The sequence below is a fragment of the Pezoporus occidentalis genome, unplaced genomic scaffold, assembly GCF_034315485.1.
Source record: "Pezoporus occidentalis ecotype Australia unplaced genomic scaffold, CSIRO_AGI_Poc_V1 ctg49, whole genome shotgun sequence".
Taxonomy (NCBI): Eukaryota; Metazoa; Chordata; class Aves; order Psittaciformes; family Psittacidae; genus Pezoporus; species Pezoporus occidentalis.
Genome location: NW_026915824.1, coordinates 2,669,024 through 2,689,631, shown reverse-complemented (window position 1 = coordinate 2,689,631; position 20,608 = coordinate 2,669,024). Strand labels below are relative to the sequence as shown.

Sequence of the window (20,608 nt, the reverse complement as noted above, 5' to 3'; positions counted from 1 at the left end):
AAAGGGGGGGAGTGAGCGAGAGGGCTGCTGGCTGACTTATGGCCTGGGCTTAAACCACAGTACCCCTATACCTACTAATGGTATTAGCTGCACCTCTTTGTCATCCATCCACTCCATGTATCACAACTTTGCAACAGTACAATTGGTTCCTGTCTTCTTCTCTACAGAAATGGGATCTACTTCTGTTTGCACCCATGAGAAAACTCATCTACCTCCTTTGTGCGCCTGACCTTGTAATTTTATGTGCAGATGCTGACATACCTCTTCATCTTTCAGAAACTTACTTCTAGCTTCAGTACCTCTAAGAGGACAAAAAAAAAAAAAAAGAGAAATCTTCAAAAATGTAACCCCGTTCTCCTTCACATAAAATTCACTGTCCAGCCATAGAACTTCAGGCCTCTTCTCTTTACCAAAGAGACTTTACAAACTTTTACCAAAGAGACTTTACAGACTTTACCAAATCCTGTTTTCTCCTTTTTAAAAATTCACCATTTTCTTACCTATCCCCTCCTCAGACTCTCTAATCCTACTTTTGTCATTCCCTGAGACTCTTATCATCTGTCCATCTCTTCCAAAAGTTGTTACCGTATTATTAACTTAACTGTGGTAAGTTAAACTCATGGGGATAAAGACAAACCTTTGAACCTATTTCACAAACATCAATAGGATCATTATCCCCACAGCATCCTGTATTGTTGTCTGTATGGTTTGGATCTTCCCAGGTCTGTTAAAGGAAAGAGAATTATCAGTTACCAGCTGATCTGCAATTACAATTCATCTAACCACTAAATTATTAAGACTAATAAAAACAACAATAAGAACATCAGTTTTCTGAGAACAGGCTTGCTCAATGGGAAAAGAAAAAACAGGCAGTGGACTGATGTTGAGTAATTCATCCTCATACTCAGGACAATGGGAATTACTGAGGACATGGTAACAAACATATCAACTGCATTCCTACTCAAGAGATACACTTTTCCAAATGGCAGTGATTAAGGCATCAGAGGACCCTGAATATGTATTTTTCTGGTTACAAGTGGTTATGGGATTAAACTAAGACACCCTACAATTACATTCTTATGCTCTTTAAATACCATGGCACTAACATAAGTTGCTTTCAAAAAACATCTAGACTTTGAACTAACCAAACTCCTGGGTTTGGATTTGTCAGCACTTAAATTAGCTTTTTCAAGTTTTTATATTAGGTACAAAATATTTCTGATTATTTTGAGATGTGCACATTCCCAAGAACAGCCAACATCTTAAAACCAAAGCAGTTTCTCCAGGAGGCAAGTTCAAATCCCTGCTCCAAGCTCTGTACAACCAAGGAATCATAACCAAGTTATACTAACTCAATTACTAGACTAGTACTTGCTTTGTCTCCTACTGGTTAGTAATGAGTAACTCATTCTCAAGTTGGGAAGTTCTCCTGGAGTCCAATGAAATTTTGTTGAAAAGGTGTTAGAAAACTTTTTCCAAGGAGATGTACTGTTAGCTCCTGCTGTCCATGGTCACACCGCCACCTCAAACTTGTTCTTGAGAACATGACTGATACTAAAAGGCAAACCAGTGAAACCTAAACTCTCAGGCGTTTAAGTAGCAGAATCATTACTAAAAAAAAAAAGTTGAAATGGAGTCAAGAGAGAATTTCAACTTAAAAACCTATTTTTCCAATACTCTTCCGAAGTGTTTTTTATCTAAGGCTGCATTATACCAGTAGTACTCTCCTGCCAACTGCATCCCTCTACCTGCAGGTTAGCAGGAAAGCTCGCTAGGAAGGGTATGATCTCTGGACAGTACAGCAACTCCTGCAATGAGAATCCAGCTGTCATTTTTTTTCTTCTCTGTTCCACAGCATAAAAAAGCAGCCACAAACACGTATCTTTAAGCCATATACTAGGGTTGAACTTCTACCAATTGCTGATCCTCATGAAGAATCCTTTTATGATAATGGAGACACTAAATTGGATTTTGTTTGCTACAGTTGCTGGTCAGAATCTGGAGTATCATCTAGACTTCAGCAACTGGAGATGTAATGATCCAACTGGTATTTTAAAGTAATTACAGAAAATGAAAGTGACAACTATCTCCAGCTCTCTCTGACTCACAAGGTAACAAGTGAAGCTGAACATTTCTCCTGGGGAAACTGTCACCAGTCCAAAATGATGCACTTTGTGCAGGAAAATACTCAATGTTTAATTTTGGCTTTATACTAAGGCACACATGAATTTCAAAATATTAAATGGAATTTCAGGTTCCTGACTATACCTACTTGGAAACCTTGCCTACTGAGACTGCTGACTGGATAAGAACTTCATTGCTATACTCCAGCATCTGCCTGGTATCTCCTCTTCAGGGATCACACACATCAAAAGCACATTTTCAGGAGTAAACTCTCATTGCTTATGTAGTTAAGTGTGAAGAAAATAAATTAGTCTTTTCTAACTCCATCACGTTCTTCAGTATTAATCTAAGTCCAATGTGTTATTCAGAGAAATGAAAAAAAATCAGAACTTTTCATTATGCTCAAAATTTCAGCCATTACTTGGGCTTTTTCATGGCTCAAAGTTTCAAATCTGTCATGATCAGTAAAGTCTTACAGTTCAGAGAAAAGTCAACTAAGGCAGTTAATGCTTAATCTAAAAAAGAACAGCCCTTGCATTCCTCTTTGTTAAAGATATTGAGAAATCACAATTAAAATTTATGCTGCAATTCCCAAAACTCCTAAATTCAGTTGTTTTTTTTTTCTAAATGCCCTGTTTGAGCAGAAAAGGGCTACCTGACAACATATTCTTGAATGGCAGATCAAGACAGCTCAGTTCTATCACTACAGTACAGGGATGCTAATTAATGATTTGAGATTTCTTGATCATTTAACTCCTTCCTGAAACACAGTACATATATAAACCCTCACCTAAATACTGATCCAAATTTACGGAAACAATAAAGCTCAACATAAAAAATCCTAATTTGCAAATTTATCAAAGAGAAACATCCCTCTTGCAACTGATTTGCATTCAGTCAGTACTCAAGATTTACAAGGCAATTTACACAGAACACAGAAAACTTTCACCATTATAACAAAAATGTTACCTGTGGGAGGGCACCATAATTCCATATATAACCCTTGTGAGGAAAGATATTTGCCACATATCGAAGCTTGCCTTTCTCTATATCTTGTTTAATGGGATTCAACGGCTCCTCAGTGGCAATCTAAGCAGATTGTGAAAAAGAGAGAGAGAGAAGGAGAATGGTAAAATGGAAAGCAATTCATTCTGTACACAACCAGTTAGAAAGATCCATCTGGGAGCATGTGCTTGTGGTTTAAAAAGTGTGATGGCTGCGCCCAAAATCCCACCGGTCATGTTCAAAAAGCAGCTTATTAAAGTTTTAAATAACGTTGTGAAGTATGCAAGAAAAAACAAATCTCAAAGAGAAAGTCCTAAATTTGTAAAGAGACTGTCATGGTCAAACATAAATATTAAAAGGAACTTAAGTTAGAAGCTCTTGCATTTTATAGTACAATTCAACAGATGCGCAAATGATGGCACAAGTTCTTCTGACAATAGGGGCTTTGGCAGCAACCTTACCATAGTCTGGACTGCAGAACTGCCAGGACACAATAACAAGGCAACCTCCTTAATAAGTAGGACATTTCAAGAATACTAAAGCTTACACAGTAGAGAACTACATCTGGTCTCTTCTATCAAGCCACAGAAATCTAAACCCTCCAATTTTTGAACCTAACAGGACAGCAAACTTTTCTACCCTTGATGTAATGTGCTGAGAGAAGGGGGGGGAGAGCAATCTGAGCTTTACGCAGAGTTAAAATAGTGTTGTCAAAGGGAAACGTGCAAAAGAGAACTAAGCTTCCACAATTGCAGTATCATCTTAAAATACATGGTAAATATCCAAGGTAACCCTGTTTCCAGAGTGTGGTAAACACAGTTCCAATTATTTTCCAGCATCTGGGAAAGGAGAAAACAAAATTCTGAAATAAAAGGCTGGGGAGGTTCTTTGGTGTTATTTTTAATACTCAAAATAGTTAATGGCTCCAATATAAAATTCCTTGAAAGCATCCAGGAAGCATTCCCAAAATTAATACAAACGTTCAGAAAGACAGGACATATCTGGTGAGATCCCTTTTTTCACAAACACAACAGCTGAAGCATTATTACTCAGCTTCTGTACTGTAACTGCAGAGGAACAACCTGCTAGGTTCTTTTAAAATATGCCCCTGCAGGAGCAGATACTTTCAATCAGTGAGGTCCCCAAGTTGTTTGTTTGGGTTTTTTTAACACAAGGAAATGCCTTTTCATTTGCAGCCCCGTTTGTCAGGATTTGGCCTAGCACACTATATTACAGCACACTATATAGCAGAAATGAGAGAATTTAAATCCTCTGAGTGGAACGCTCTATGAGCGAGCAAAAGTAAGACTAAATGCTGGACAATGTTCTGCAAGGCACTACTTTAGACTGTTGCAGGTATGCTGCACTCTGCAGTCAGAAGACTGTCAAGAAACAGTGCTCACCTGTGGAACGGAAACTAAATTAGAACCTCTACATTTTTTATAATAGCAAGGAAATTGTCTGTATGCACAAGATGAAATTCTTTTTTTAACACAGAAAAATTTATGTGCAAAAAGTAATTCACACTCTGATCACACTCTGATGACTGGAAGTCACAGCTTTCACAAATACCTATCTAATCAAGGTGTTTTCTCAATTACCTCCATTTTTGCATTCGTCCAACGAGGCACTTCTACAATCATGTTAAACACGACCTGAAACAAAAAACGGTGACAGACTGAAAATAAAATCCATTTTGCAATTAGTACTTTATAATTAGACAAATTCTATTCTCTGTATTCAGCAGCAACATATATCACATCTCTCTGCTCCAGCTGTTTTTATGTTCAAGGATCACCTACTACAAGCTCAGGAATGTTGCATCACAACTAGAAGGAAATGCAGCAGGAGGGCCAGGAGACCTCCTTGGATGGATAAGGAGCTCCTGAGGAAAATTCAAAGGAAAAAAGAGGCTTATAAAAAGTGGAAGCAAGGACAGGCGGCCTGGGAAGAGTACAGGGATGTTGTCCGGGAAGCTAGGGACCAGGTTAGGAAAGCTAAGGCCCAGTTAGAATTAAACTTGGCAAGGAATGCTAAGGATAACAGGAAGGGATTCTGCAGGTATATAGCAAATAAAAAACAGACAAGGGAGAACGTAGGCCCCCTCAGGAAGCTCTCAGGAGAACTGGCTACACAGGATTTGGAGAAGGCTGAGGTTCTGAATGACTTCTTTGCCTCAGTCTTCACTGGCAAAGGCTCTGACCACAACATCCAAGTCTTGGAAGGCAGACACAGGGACTGTGAGAATGAAGACCTTGGGCCCACTGTAGGAGAGGACCTGATTCGAGACCATCTTAAAAATCTGAATGTGCACAAGTCCATGGGTCCTGATGAAATCCATCCATGGGTCCTGAAGGAGCTGGCGAATGAAGCTGCTAAGCCACTGGCCATCATATTTGAGAAATCATGGCAGTCAGGTGAAGTTCCCGATGACTGGAAAAAGGGAAATATAACCCCCATTTTCAAGAAGGGGAAAATGGATGACCCGGGGAATTACAGAGCAGTCAGTCTCACCTCTGTGCCTGGCAAAATCTTGGAGCAGATTCTCCTGGAAGGCATGCTAAGGCACATGAAAATCAACAAGGTGCTTGGTGACAGCCAGCAGGGCTTCACTAAGGGGAAATCCTGCCTGACCAATTTGGTGGCCTGCTATGATGGGGCTACGGAACTGATGGGCAGGGGTAGAGCAGTTGATGTCATCTACCTGGACTGGTGCCAAGCGTTCGACACTGTCCCACACAACATCCTTGTCTCTAAATTGGAGAGACATCAATTTGATGGATGGACCACTCGGTGGATAAAGAACTGGCTGGATGGCCGCACACAAAGAGTTGTGGTCAATGGCTCAGTGTTCAGCTGGAGACCAGTAATGAGTGGTGTCCCTCAGGGATCGGTGTTGAGACCAGTCTTGTTCAACATCTTCGTCGCTGACACGGACAGTGGGATTGAGTGCGCCCTCAGCAAGTTTCCCGATGACACCAAGCTGTGTGGTTCGGTTGATACCCTGGAGGGAAGGAATGCCATCCAGAGGGACCTCGACACACTTGTGAGGTGGGCTGATGCCAACCTCATGAAGTTTAACCATGCCAAGTGCAAGGTCCTACACCTGGGTCGGAGCAATCCCAGGCACAGCTACAGGTTGGGCAAAGAAGAGATTCAGAGCAGCCCTGTGGAGAACTTGGGGGTGTTGGTTGATGAGAATCTGAACATGAGCTGGCTTCAGTGTGTGCTTGCAGCCCAGAAAGCCAACCATATCCTGGGCTGCATCAAAAGGAGAGTGACCAGCAGGTTGAAGGAGGTGATCCTGCCCCTCTATTCTGCTCGTGAGACTTCACCTGGAGTATTGTGTGCAGTTCTGGTGTCCTCAACATAAAAAGGACATGGAACTGTTGGAACAAGTCCAGAGAAGGGCAACGAGGATGATCAGGGGACTGGAGCACCTCCTGTATGAAGACAGGCTGAGGAAGTTGGGGCTGTTCAGCCTGGAGAAGAGAAGGCTGCGTGGAGACCTCATAGCAGCCTTCCAGTATCTGAAGGGGGCTTATAAGGGTGCTGGGGAGGGACTCTTTATTAGGGACTGTAATGATAGGACAAGGGGTAACAGGTTAAAACTTAAACAGGGGAAGTTTAGGTTGGATATAAGGAAGAAGTTCTTTCCTGTAAGGGTGGTGAGGCACTGAAATGGGTTGCCCAGGGAGGTTGTGAATGCTCCATCCCTGGTGGTGTTCAAGGCCGGGTGGGACAGAGCCTTGGGCAACATGGTCTAGTGTGACACATTCCTGCCCATGGCAGGGGTGTTGGAACTTGATGATCTTAAGGTCCTATCCAATCCTAACTATTCTATGGTAAGTACAATTTGCTTAGTTACACACAATTATGTTCAACCTCCTCGGTTCATCCTTTCCTTGTCCCTTTGAGAGTACGAACAACTCTAAGTAGTGGAAATCTACATGACATTATTTATTCCTCTATCAATATTACTCCTCACAAAACACTCAGAAAGTCCATGGAATGGTTTGCCATAAAGCAGTGGTTCAATTGACCAAAGAGGACTAGACATTTCTACAGGATAGCATTAGCTTCCCAAGCACTGGAAAGGACAAAGTTTTGGGGCTTTTTTTCTCCTGAGGATTTATTTCTTCAGGCCCTCCTCTTTTGCCTCATTCACTTTCTAAAACCCCGTGCAAATACAACAATTGACGCTTCTGATTCTCAGTCAAATCTGGTTGAAGTTAGACAAATTGAATCCAAAAGTGATGGCAGAGGAAGGACATGGACACGGACACCTCATGTTTGCATTAGCCTTCTTCCTAATAGAAATGAAGTGAAAGTTGTTTCAAGAAAGTGAAGAGGGTGTGCGAGGAATAAACTTCCATGTATTTTTAGGAAAAGAAACTAACTAATCTATGCCCTTCTTAATGGGGGGTTAAAGTGACATTTTCCAAAGGAAAAACTGTGTAACTGCCATAAGGTTTCTTCTGAAGCTGCCAGGAGTTAAGCACTACCAAGGAGTATTTATTGAAATGAGTAACCAGACCAAACCACGCAGCAATGTCTACAACCTCTCTTCTCCCAGATTACTAAAATAACCCCAAAATATCATGTTGTCTGGGACATCTCTTCACAGCCAAAGAAAACTTGCACTGGTATTAAAAATCACTACAGGAAGGACAAAATATGATACGTGTTTGCAGAGTTTTGTAGGAGGAAAAGTTAAACCAACTGAAAACTTGCACTAACTCTTTAACTACAGTGCAATTAATGTTCCAGAGGACTCTTAAAATATTTGTATTTTTGCTCCTTGTATCCTGCAGCTGCAACAAACAAATAACATTTCCAGGCTCAGCACCACAGTCTGATTAAAGTGATTCCAAAGGTTCTATGATCTTCTCCTCCCAAACAAACCTGGAATGTGAAAAGCAAGAAAGCAAAGGAAAAATCCCAACTGCTACTCAGTATTTCTCCCATGAGATCATAAGCTCTGCACAAATTCCCAGTAAATTTAAATTATATTCACCATCCACAAGTACTGTGCCCATACTGCAATCAGTGGCATATCAGATGGAATTACTTTTCGCAATCAGGTCATAACCAAATAAAATGGGGGGAGACAGAAGGGGAAGTAAAAAGACAAAACTGCTTCATATCAGTTTCATAAGGTATACCTTACATACAGAAGAACAGTTGAAACAGGCAAGTAATGAGAAAGAGAACTCAAAGCTGTCAGCATTAAGGAAGCAGTCAGAACAAAGCAACATACGTGCAGCAGCAGGTAACGGAAGGGTTGGAAGACAGCCAAATAAAGTCTGCACATCCATCTGGGAAACACTTAGAAAAAAAGAGTGCACAGCATGAAAGCCAGTGCTGACAAGAAACTCTTCAGGAACTGCCAACCAGGTCAAAGAATTGTTCTGACTGGTAGCTACAGGCAGAAAACTTAGAAACTACTCTGGGGTTAGGCACCCTCTACCACCATCCTGTAATTTTTTGTTTAGATGTCACTGTACCTTTTCCTGACCAAGTCTATTACAATGGCTTCCACAGCCTATAAATCTTGGGTTTGCGCTTTAACTGGTCAAGGGTTACTCCAGGTCTTCACCAAAACAACTCACAGGGCTGGCCAACAACTGAACAGAAACGAATACAATGTTGCTCTCAAAACAAAAAACCCACTTGGATTTAACACAGCTCTAAGCCCAGGCCTTCATAATTTGTGGTATCAATCAAATGTGAATTGTCAAGAGTCTTAAATGTGACAGCCTGACAGATTAATTTGTATGCAAAAAAATCCCCGAAAGTACTCTCTCTAATACTGAGCTGCCACAGGCACTTACAAGAGATTAATAACTTCATGCAGTGCTTACATTTTAAAATAAGAAGTTTTATTTATAGGGCAATCACATTTTCACAGTGCTGAGACCAGATTCACTGGTGTGGAAAGTAGAGCAAACACTAGATAGTTTGACAGATAGAAAGAGAGAAGAAGTATACTTCTCTGGCTCTCTTCTTTTTTTTTTTCCTCCTCTTATCTCTCATTTCCTTCCTTACCTAAATGTCACCCTGGAATTTTTCCATCATTCTTATTTTTCCAGACCAAGCACCTACTTCTTCCGATTACTTGACTGTTCTCCCCCATCGCTTGCTGCAAAACTGTCCCTGCCTCAGCTGCAAACAGAAAAGCAAGTGTCAAGCACCACCTGTCTTCAGAGATTACCATCTGCATTAAGATATTCAGTGGTTAGCTCTGGATGGTGAATGCATCTGGTAATTGGTATTTTTATCTTTATTTTAGATCAGTAAAACAAAAAATTCCACGTCACCAAACCCTTCAAGAAATGGTGAGACTTTCAACATTTGACACACATTCCAGCGCTAGGAAAAAAAAAACATCTCTCATGAAACAAAAAGTATTGCTTTGGAAAGTTTGCCATCTAACTGGCTTAGTATGAGGGCAGTCAACTGGTCTGCCTGTGAGACTGCTGCTTGCTGCAGTCCAGATTTAATCCAATTCTACAAGTGCTTAATGTAGAAGGAACTCCATGACAACAGACTGTACAACAGGCCAGATGGAGCAGCTCCTACAGTCTAGCCTCATGCCAACACTGCTGGTTGACAGCTTCTTCAGAAGGACAGCCTCCAGAAGCATGCAAGAAAAGAAAAGGGAACAGTTTCCTAGATTCAGGAAAAGGGACAGAACCCATCTGCTAGGGGAAATGACCTGACAGAGCACAAGGGACTTACAACTCAGGGTATTATGTAGCTTGTTTGACTTCGGGTTAATGCGAACACAAGTCAGACATTTGTACTTGTGATCTATTATACCTTGAGGAGGCAACAGGGGAGAAAAAATAATTCATTTGCTCAACACAGAGAAGTCAAAACTGCATTTCCTAACCCCTAAAACTGAATATGAAAATCAGCAGAAAATTACATCAAAAAGAGCAACCAGTACGTCTAAATTACAACCTTTATTTCCTAGGAACTACACACTAAGTACATTACATGGGAACTGACGGAGAATGTAAGTGTTTGCTTTATCGGGTGTTTCCTTTAACACTGCTTGGCAACTTACAACATTCCATTTCAGTTCAACATCATTTGTAATGCATCATGACATTGGTTTTGATGAGACAAGCAAAACTGTCTTTCACAGAGGACAGAAACAGTTTTTGGTTTTTTTAAATAGGAAAGCCATGGAAAGATAAAAAGATACACAAATATACTTCAACATATTCCTACAGTATGTATTGAGCAAAGCAAGGAAAACAGACTACTGTACCCAGCTAAACTGTGAGTCAGTGTTCTTTCCACTAAGACTGATGGCCAAAAATAACTGCTAGCTCTGGCTGTACAGATTCTTACAGAAGCTAACTCATTTTGATCAGAGTTTGCTACTACAAACCAGAAGGAAAACAAAATTAAGCACATTTCTGACACTATTTCTGCAACCTGCCCTTCTGGACTCCCATACACCTCTCTCAGAAGCAATCCTTCCTTACCTAACTTTCCCTTTCTTGTTCAACTATTTCCTTACCCAGTCTTCCCAAGTTCCTTAGCTGGTGCATTTGAGGGATGGGTTTTGAATAGGTATGATTTTGCCCAGGGGCTGCAATACTTAACGCTCAACCCTGGAGGTTCAGCTAATTTGAAGCAGAAGTGGAGCAACCTATGCAGTGAGGAAAGTGACAAAACAAGAGATAAAGAGAGGAACAGAAACTCAGCATAATTTCATAAAATGACAAACACCACCACTGTTTATGGCCTGATTACCATTCACCATAACAGGAAGAAGAAAAATGCTAACACTTACAATTACTTTAGTGGCTTTTACAGTAGACTGCTTAAATATACAAATAAAAATCCAAAGGCATTAGAGGCAGCATATGGGAGCTGCTGACCCTTCCTCAACTGAGAAGCGCTGAGCTCACAAGACAAAGAGAAGAAAAAGCAGCTATAATTTCCATTTATTTTCTGTCTGTTCATTTGCAGTCTTGCAGGGATTCTCATTAGCCATCAACCGAACATGGCAGCATGCGCCTGACGACTAACAAGAAAAGATGAGCTGCAATCCAGCAGCAGGGTGAACAGAGGGTGATGGCTAAAAGCTAAAAAGGAAGAGAAGAAAAAAAAAGGAAGAAAATAAGGACTGCCATAAAACGTACCCACAAATACTTGGAGAGGGGCTTCCTTACAAAATGAATACCTATATTATAAGCATTCCGAATGTAACACTTGCTACAAGGTATTTGCCAATGCAAACGAGAAACCAGATGCCAACAACATCTGGAGACCAAATATACTGTATCTAAATGAGAAGTCAATGGAACTCTTCCAATAAATTAACATGCCACATAGCAGAAAAGGAATATGCTGTGCCCAGCATAAATACAAAGTGCCTGCAGCCTCTTCATAGTGTACTTCCCTGATGTTACAGTGAAAAGGGAACCACAAACACTGTTTTTATCCACAGGTATCTCAAAAGTGGTGTCAGGGATACTCTGATAAACCGGACACCTGCAAAACTACTTAGTGCACAACCATGACGTGAATGAAAACAAAACACTGACTTTCTCAAGTTTAATGACTCTTTTATTTGAAGTTAAGCTTGACCAAATCAATGATGCAACTTTCTCAGTAAATTAACTCTACTCCTTAACTGGATCGCCGAGTGAAAATTACCTCTATTCTCAGTATTTGTTTAACTACAAGAACACCAACCAAGGCTTACAGCTATTGGACCCATTCACAGAAAAAGGCTGGGCAAGTTCAAGCATTAGAATGAAAGCTTCACTGATAAAAACTCAGAACACACAAGTCCCTGACCAGACATAATGAACACACTACAGCCCGGGTTAGATAAACCAAAAAAAAACACCTGACATGACCAAAGAAGGTTACAGAGACTGTTGTTAAGACAGAATACAAAGTCAGTGCAATGTCTGTACCTATACTGCATGGGAAATGATGACAGCTCTTCCTTTCTTATGAAACATACCGACTTTACCACAAGACAACTCTGACACCAGTTTTGAATACTGTTCTGAGCATGAGGCTCCCTACCAGATCATCCATTCAGACTGCATGACCACTTTGATGATCCCTTGTATCTCACCTAACTGGTTAATTTACCAGAAGTCTTTGCCTGACAGCAATTCAGCTGAAATCTGCAGGGGTATTCCAGCACTGTGCAACCCACAGGATGCAACAAAAGCGTCCAGTTTCTTTGTTCAGGTTTTGAGATGAGATTTTTTTGGTTTTGCTTTGGTTGAGGTCTGCTGGTTTGGGGTTGTTTGGTTTTGGTTGGTTTTTTTTTTTGGTTGGTTGGTTGTTTTTTTTCTCCCAAATGCTCTTGTGGATGTCTGCAAATCAGAGGACTATAACAAGGGAGATTCCTTACCAAGGCCAACATCTGGAATAAAGCTTCATATTCAAGAACATCTGAGTCCTCTGAATGAGCCATACAATGACAAGTAGATTAGAAACCCTTTCACTACAGCAGGAAAGCAACATGTCACATTTTTCTTGAAAAGAAAGCTATGACTTCTTCAAACCTCCTTCCTGCTAGACATGGAAGACCATATTCAACAATCAGCTTTTGACAGTTTTGACTCTAATCACACTGGGAACATCCACTCTTCCAGACAGAGCTGTGAAACTTGATACCTTTAACAGAGATTTACTTGGTCAGAAGTGGACTTTGAGTGCTTGCAATGCTTAAGAAAAAGCAGAAGTTCAGACTGCAAGCTGGTAATAATTTTGAGACTGAAGCTCAACATGATTCCTTTCAGCAGAGTTTCTCCTTCAAAATGACTTCTCACTAGTCTTCAAACAGCCAAAACATCTGTGAAAGCAAAAGGGTCAGCTGTCAGCAGTGGCTGCAGGTTTAAACTTTGGGAAGGTCTAAAATGTTGCAAGAAACGGCGGCACTACTGAGAACAGTTCATACAGAAAAACCACAGCATTTCCCTTAGAACTACAAGCCGAGACTGCAAACAACACACAGAGACTTGTACAGTGTGCATTCCCCTATCCCACGAATGCTGAAAGCTTAAGCTCCTCTATTTTCAGACCTTCTTTTCTGGCATCAGGAATGCCAAGAACAATTTGAAGTAGATTAGACAGACTGAAGAGACTCATGCAGAATTATCTTAATTTTCCATAACTAAACTGCCATCTGATGATCACCAGCTCAGCATAATTTAACGCACACTTAAGAGAGCTTGCCCTTGTCAAGAGTAACATATAACTGCCACCCTAAAAGCACAAGTTTTAAATATTTCACTGTGTTTCTAGGGCAAGAGGAAACTTTGAATTCTGGCCAAATTCAGTGCAAGGATCAACTGAACACCAGATATATAAAGTAGCCTTTTCGTCCCTACACAAGAGTATGGAGTGCAGTGCTTCAAAGTTCTTCAGAAATCAGTACATAGCATTAAATTCCTCATTTTCCTTTTATCTCCTGATTAACCTATGCTTTCCCTACATACAAGCACACAGGGATGCATTTTTCATAAAGCCAGCGTAAGGAGAGCTGCTAAAGAGCCCAGTGTAAGAAGAAACTGCTTTCCTGAACACAAAGATCTATTTTCTCTCTTCTTCCCAGCTCTCACAGATCACGTTGAAAAAAGTTTTTCCTTGCACTCTCACATTTCACCATCTAAGTAAAGACCAAGCTTATTTGGGAAGCCTAGAGCTTACACATTTGTTTGCTTACATCAGAATGGAATGTACATTTGCCTTTGCTCATTTTCTCTAGTTCTATTAAACCACAATCCAGAGCTCTCTCACAGCAAGAGTTATGTGAAGCAGTTCTGAAGTCTACAGAGCAAGAGCTGCTCAGCCTCACTGGCATTTCCCACACACACACTCAATAGGCTGATCCAGAGATCAGAATAAAGGTACTAGAAACATGGTTTTCAACAAGCTATAACGCTTCCCACTACACAGAAAATGCAGCTTTGAACAGTTTTAGAGTCTGCATAAAACAATCTTTGCATTTTCACAACTGGCAGGCATTTTCACAGTATTCATAAGCAGGTAAGAAACAGTATTTGGCTTCCAGAAAGCAGTAATTAAGAATTCATGTTTCACAACAATGATTTTTGAGAAAGTCTACTGGCACATAGTCTTTCTCCTCAGCAATTCATCTTTCAGGCACGATTCCACATCTACTAAATAGTACTTCAATGGGCATCAAGCAATAGAAAATCTGAAAAGCGGTACCCAGGCATTGTAGCTTGAATGAATCACAGGGCAGAGCGAGAGGAAATATATAGAGCAGGATTGCTTGGGGACTGTTATAAAGTAGAACCACCAGTGTATCACAAACTAATTGCAAAACTATGAGAACCCAGACAGTTAGGGCAGTTCTTTCACATGGATGTGTAGTTAGAGTTTTGCAGTATGACTGGTCAAACAGATACAAGACAAAGGGTGGGTGGGGACACACGCCCACACATCATAGACTTCAAGCACAGTTTGTTTCACTTTGACTTTCTTCTATGAAGTTTTATTTTTTGAAGTTTTATTTTCCTATGACAAGGAAAGTATTGCAAAAAATGCTATGTTTTGGAAAAAACACTTGCATAAACAAATGCTGTTTCACAGCAAAAGCCTCAGTAGATCTTCCACATTTTTCTGGGCTTCCATTAGGCTTAACTTCAGTGCTGGTTAATGCTGAACTATTAGCAGATGTGATTTTTCTCCTTGGGCTTTCCAAATGAGTATAGAAAAAAATGTATCTTCAGATCTAAAAAGCAGATACTAAGCCTAATTCCTGCCCTAACATTCTTAAGATTTTTGAAGATTTGTAGATATACCAATACTCAGAGCATAATGAAAATTTCATTAACAAAGGTTTTATTGCAAATGTTTCTGAATGCAATAGCAAAAAAGATTACATATATATGGTGCAATAGTCATAACGAACTTTTCAAAGAGTGGTATGGAAGTGTTTCCCTTTGAAAACATACTGATGAATGAAAGAATGCTGACGTTTCTGGTCCATGCAAAGACAAGAATATTAAATCATGACCAAGCAGTGTGCACTCGCAGCCCAGAAAGCCAATCACATCCTGGGCTGCATCAAAAGAAGTGCGATCAAGAGGCTCAGGGAGGTCATTCTCCCCCTATACTCTGCCCTGGTGAGACCCCACTTGGAGTGTTGCACTCTGCTCTGTGACCACCAACATAATAAGGATGTGAACCTGCTCAAGGAAGTCCATAGGTGGGCATGAAGATGATCAGAGGGCTGGAGCACCTCTCCTGTGAAGACAGGCTAAGAGAGTTGGGCTTATTCAGCCAGAAGAGAAGCTCCAGGGAGGCCTTGGCACAGTCTTCCAATACCTAAAGAGGGCCTACAAAAATGCTGGAGAGGGACTTTTTACAAGGGCATGAGATGATAGGACATGGGGTAATGGCTTTAAACTGAAAGGGGCTAGATTTAGATTAGACATTAGGAAGAAATTCTTCACTGTGAAGGTAGTGAGGCACTGGCATGGGTTGCCCAGAGAAGCTGTGGCTGCCCCACCCCTGGCAGTGTCCAAGGCCAGGCTGTATGGGGCCTGAAGCAACCTAGTCTAGTGGAAGGTGTCCCTGTCCATGGCAGGGGGGTTAGAACTAGGTAACTTTTAAGGTACCTTCCAACTCAAACCATTCCGTATGGTTTCTTGTATGATTTCTTAATAATGGAAATAGAAGAATTTCTTAATAATGTATGATTTCTTGATAATGGAAATAGAAGAATAGGGTTGGCTTGGGGTTATTTTTGTTGTGGGTTTAACAGTAAAAATAAACAATTAGCAGTACCTCAGATCCAGTAGTTCTTGACCTCTTTGCAGGAATCTCTTTATCCTGTAGAGAAAGAAAGAAGTAAAGAAGTGTATAAAGAACATTAGAGCACAATCCTGTATTCCTATAAATACAGACAATGGTAGTTTTCAATGCAATTGAAACATCCCTTCGTGAGCGTAAAGACCCAATTTGTAAATTTTAAAAGTACTCAGTTCTGTTTTACTGTGAAATTACAACCTTCCAGATGTTAACAGAGGAAGACAGAAGTATACAAGGACACATCACTTCTCCCAGCTACTGAAAAAAATAAATGGCAATTTAGGCCTGTTCTCAACTGAACAAAAACACAGTCATACAGCCGGTTGAAAGGGATAAAGAAACTAAAGAAGCAAACAAGAAGTCCACAAAGTCATAGAAGTCCACAAAGCTTAGACCAGGGTAGGAAGAAAACAAACAACTCCATAAGTCATCCTCTTGCGAAGAAGGCAAAATTAACAAAGATCTTCATAATGACTCTCTTTCTTGCTCTCCTGTCAGCCCCTTGTATCCTTTGGAATGCTCTCTGCTTGCTCACACACCTAAATGAAAGCCTCTCCACACTGACCAGACATTGCTGTACTGTAACTTAGTCTACAGAAAAATCACAGACAATAATCCAAGCCTCCAAAGCTTAAACTCTAGACGCAGAGACAGTAAGGCCCCCAGGGAACATGTGATGGTAATACGGATTACTTTTATAGCAACAACACCCACTTAACAGAGCATCTTAGTGATGATTCTCTGACTGAAACTTACCTCTTTGTTGACTAGCATGCTCAGGGGCTGCCAATCAAAAAGTTTAATGGCTATTTTTAATCTCTCGGTTTAAATAATTCAAGAGATTGGTTCACTAGTTCAGAAGTCTCAATCTGAACATGCTACAACTGCTGACCTTCCTCACCATTTGTATCATCCATAGAAATCCAGCAAGAAATCAAGAAAACAGCCAAAACCCTCCCAACCTGTTTGTGTAACAACCATACCATAATAAGCAAACCTAAGTCTAAACCAAAGACTGGCAGTTCCCACTGGTGACACACAAACCAGGCATTTCATTATTGGTATAATGAAACTCCAGGGAGTGTGGCTAACAAGACGTGAAAGTGCTCAGCTGCACCTCAAGCCTTGTAATTCTCCAAAGGTGTGATTACCACTTTTCTCTTGGGCATTATTGTTGGCTTCCAATTATAATGCTCCTTTTGGGATCTACAGAAATACACTGTAAGTTACGTAAGCATGTGCTGTACATCTCCTCCTGCAAGGAAATGTACTTTCAATTGCAGATGTAGGAATATGCCAATTTGAAAGGAGTAATAGCAGAAAATGAATTGAAGGGCACATAAACCTTAAAACACAGAGGAGAATTAACACAAGACACAGTGAGGTTTTCCCCCAACCTGCAGTCACTGGGAGACTTCAACAGACACCCAGGCTTGTCTACACATTGTTTCACTGCAAGTTACTGAACTCAGCGGAGAAAATTTGGTGAGGTTATTGTGCCTATATTACATAAGGAATCAGCCTCGGTTAAAGTGATCCTTTCTGGTGTTATACATTTGTCTGCTAATTGCTTTAAAAAAATGCTTCTACAGAACTGCATTTTTCCCTAAAGAATGCCAACAAAACTATTGTTATTTTTAAAATAATAGTGTTTCAAGGCATAAATACATACCTCTTTAGATCCAGCAAACAGTGGAATGTCATGAAATGGGGAAATGTATTTACCATCTGCATTCTCTGAAAAAAAACCAAAAAAGTAGCATTACAAATCTAAAGATATGACACATTAGTATTGCTGACTGTTCCGCATTACAGAAATGTATGATATGCCACAATTATGCATCAGATGAACTTTTCCTGAAGTTTAATTCCAAGGACTAAAAAAACAACCTACATGCAGGACTAGGATTTTGACTGGTAAGAATTCGTCGGAATCAAAATTATTGCTTTACTATTCAACACTTCTCTTCCGACTACCTGGCAATACAAGCTATGTGAAGATGAGATGCTTTCATTCTCTTTTCTCCTTTTCCCCACCAATAAAAAAAAACATTAACAGTGAAAAACAATAACAACAAAAAAACAACCAAAACAAAACAAAACCAAACAAAAAACAAAAAACAAACAAAAAAAAAACAAAACAAAACAAAAACACCACAGCAAGGGAACTTTATTTCCATAAGCAATCAGATAATTTATCTGGGTTTCTAGCAATGCTGCCCCTGTAACTTTTCATTTCTAATAAGCTGAGTTTCACGACCACAAAGAGAATCATAGAATCGTAGAATAGTTTGGGTTGGAAAGAACCTTAAGATCACCTAATTCCAAGCCCCCTGCCATGGGCAGGAATGCGTCACACTAGACCATGTTGCCCAAGGCTCTGTCCAACCTGGCCTTGAACACTGCCAGGGATGGAGCATTCACCACTTCTTTGGGCAACCTATTCCAGTGCTTCATCACCCTCACAGTAAAGAACTTCTTCCTTATATCTAACCTGAACTTCCCCTTTTTAAGCTTAAACCCGTTCCCCCTTGTCCTATCACTACAGTCCCTGATGAAGAGTCCCTCTCCAGAGCACCCTTGTAGGCCCCCTTCAGATACTAGAAGGCTGATATGAGGTCTGTCTCCAAGCAGCCTTTTCTTCTCCAGGCTGCACAGCCCTAACTTTCCCAACCTGTCTTCATACAGAAGGTGCTCCAGCCCCCAAAGACTGACCAAAAGAATAAGCGAGGGATGGGATAATTGCTCAGGCCCTAGACATGAAACACCACACCTGGCAACCTGCTGGCATTAAACTCAATGGTGACCAAATCTGCGCCTCAGTCTTGCTTACACTGCAGAAAGGAACAAAATTCACTGGAGTGGATGCTCAAGCTTTTCCATCTACTCAGAATTTTTTCAACATACTAAAAACCCAAGCAGTGCATCAAAACAGAAATATCAACAACAATCCAAGGTGCTAACACAACTCCCAAGGAAGTTCTCTGCTAGCACCCTTATTCACAGTAACGGGGAAAGCAGATAAGGACTTCATTTAGCTTTGGACTGTACTTGGACCACTTCAGAAAAGAGGAGTAAATGGTAGTTGTTTTTGCAACTCCTGGAAGCCTCCCAGATGCTCCTCCCAAATAAAACAAAGTTTAGTGGTAGGCTACTTATTCCCACTAACTAAAGGGAGTTTCTCTAGAGTAGCTCCTGTGCTGGCAGCCCCTGGGGACCGAGCACAAGGGAGCTCTGGCAGGGTAGTGCTAACAGGGCACGCTACGCCTCCGCTTCTCTCACACCAGCAGACATTAGAATTAACTGCTTGTAACTCAATGGACCAAAACCATACAATACCACTACTGGAGAAGCGGCAAATATACAATACTATTACAGAAACGTGTAACACCAAGCCTGCACACCACCAACTCTCACTGGGTTTTGCTGGAGCGCTCCTGGGAGCGCTGCCCACACCCTCCCGCTGCCACTTACTGCTGCTGGCCCCACAGGCCCCATGTCTGGACGGCAGCCTCCCCTCACTGTGAGGTTTGTGGTGGGAGGGCTGGCCTGGTCACTGGGGACAGCCAATGCCACCACCGGGCTGTCACACTGAAAGGCGAGATGAGGCAAAGCCAGGAAACATCCCCGTGGCCAAGGCCGCCTTTGGGATAGCAAAGCACGCCATGGCCTTCCCGGGCAGACTACTGCAACAGTGCACCACGGCTGTGCTTCACTCCGGCCTTCTCAGCACCTCTACAGGGCCCTTCGCAGGGCTGGGAAGGGTACGGCTGTGCCATGCACACCACCCCCACCACGGAGCAGGCCCAGCATCCGCTCCAAGCGCGGATCTGCCAGGAAACCCCCACCCCACTCTCCACGAGAACCTGCCTCCCGGCACTGGGGGTAGGGGGAGGCTCAGGGGCGGGCAGCTCGAAAGGCCTCGGCGGAAGCGGGGAGCCGCCGTTCTCCTCGCCGTGCACCCTGGGAGGCGGGGAAGGAAGGGATTCATACAGCCCGGGGGCTGCTACTTACTAAAGTAGAGGCGGTAATCGGCAGAGTTGGGCCGGCCCCGCTGCTCCGTAGCGTACCGGGACATGGCGCCGAGGCAGCGGCGCGGCGCTCGCCCCCAACCCCGCGCCGCCAGCAGGCGCACCAGCCCCGGCGGCGCATGCATGATGGCGACGGCGGCTGCCTTCCCTCCCCTTCCTGCGGCTGCCGGGCCTGCGCTGCTCCGCTCCACTCCGCGCCAGCCCCGCCTGGCCCCGCCGGGAAACCTCGCATGGCGGCGCGAGGTGCTGCCGGCCTCGGGGAGTGCTGCCTGTCGCGTCCCGCCTCACCGGCGGGGACGGAGAGCTGCGGCTGCCACCTGAGCAAGGGCACGACCGCTAAGCCCCAGAGGCCCAAAATGGCGGTATCATAGAATAATTAGGGTTGGAAAGGACCTTAAGATCATCAAGTTCCAACCCCCCTGCCGTGGACAGGGACACCTCACACTAAATCATATCACCCAAGGCCTCGTCCAGCCTGGTCTTGAACACTGCCAGGGATGGAGCATTCACAGCTTCCTTGGGCAACCCATTCCAGTTCCTCACCACCCTAACAGGAAAGAATTTCCTCCTTATATCCAATCTAAACTTCCCCTGTTTAAGTTTTAACCCGTTACCCC

At 42.1% G+C, this 20,608-nt stretch overlaps 1 protein-coding gene across 1 annotated transcript in view; it reads right to left on the bottom strand.

Annotated features, from left to right (window-relative positions):
• The window catches only part of PPA2 (inorganic pyrophosphatase 2), a 39,037-nt gene extending 18,799 nt beyond the window's left edge, over nt 1–20,238 (bottom strand). The window contains 7 exon segments of the mRNA XM_062636704.1: nt 638–724; nt 3,094–3,213; nt 4,731–4,784; nt 15,937–15,981; nt 17,633–17,697; nt 19,975–20,182; nt 20,185–20,238. Of these exon segments, the coding sequence (XP_062492688.1) occupies nt 638–724; nt 3,094–3,213; nt 4,731–4,784; nt 15,937–15,981; nt 17,633–17,697; nt 19,975–20,182; nt 20,185–20,223 (618 nt within the window). The 5' untranslated portion in view covers nt 20,224–20,238.
• Nucleotides 20,239–20,608: the final 370 nt, after the last annotated feature.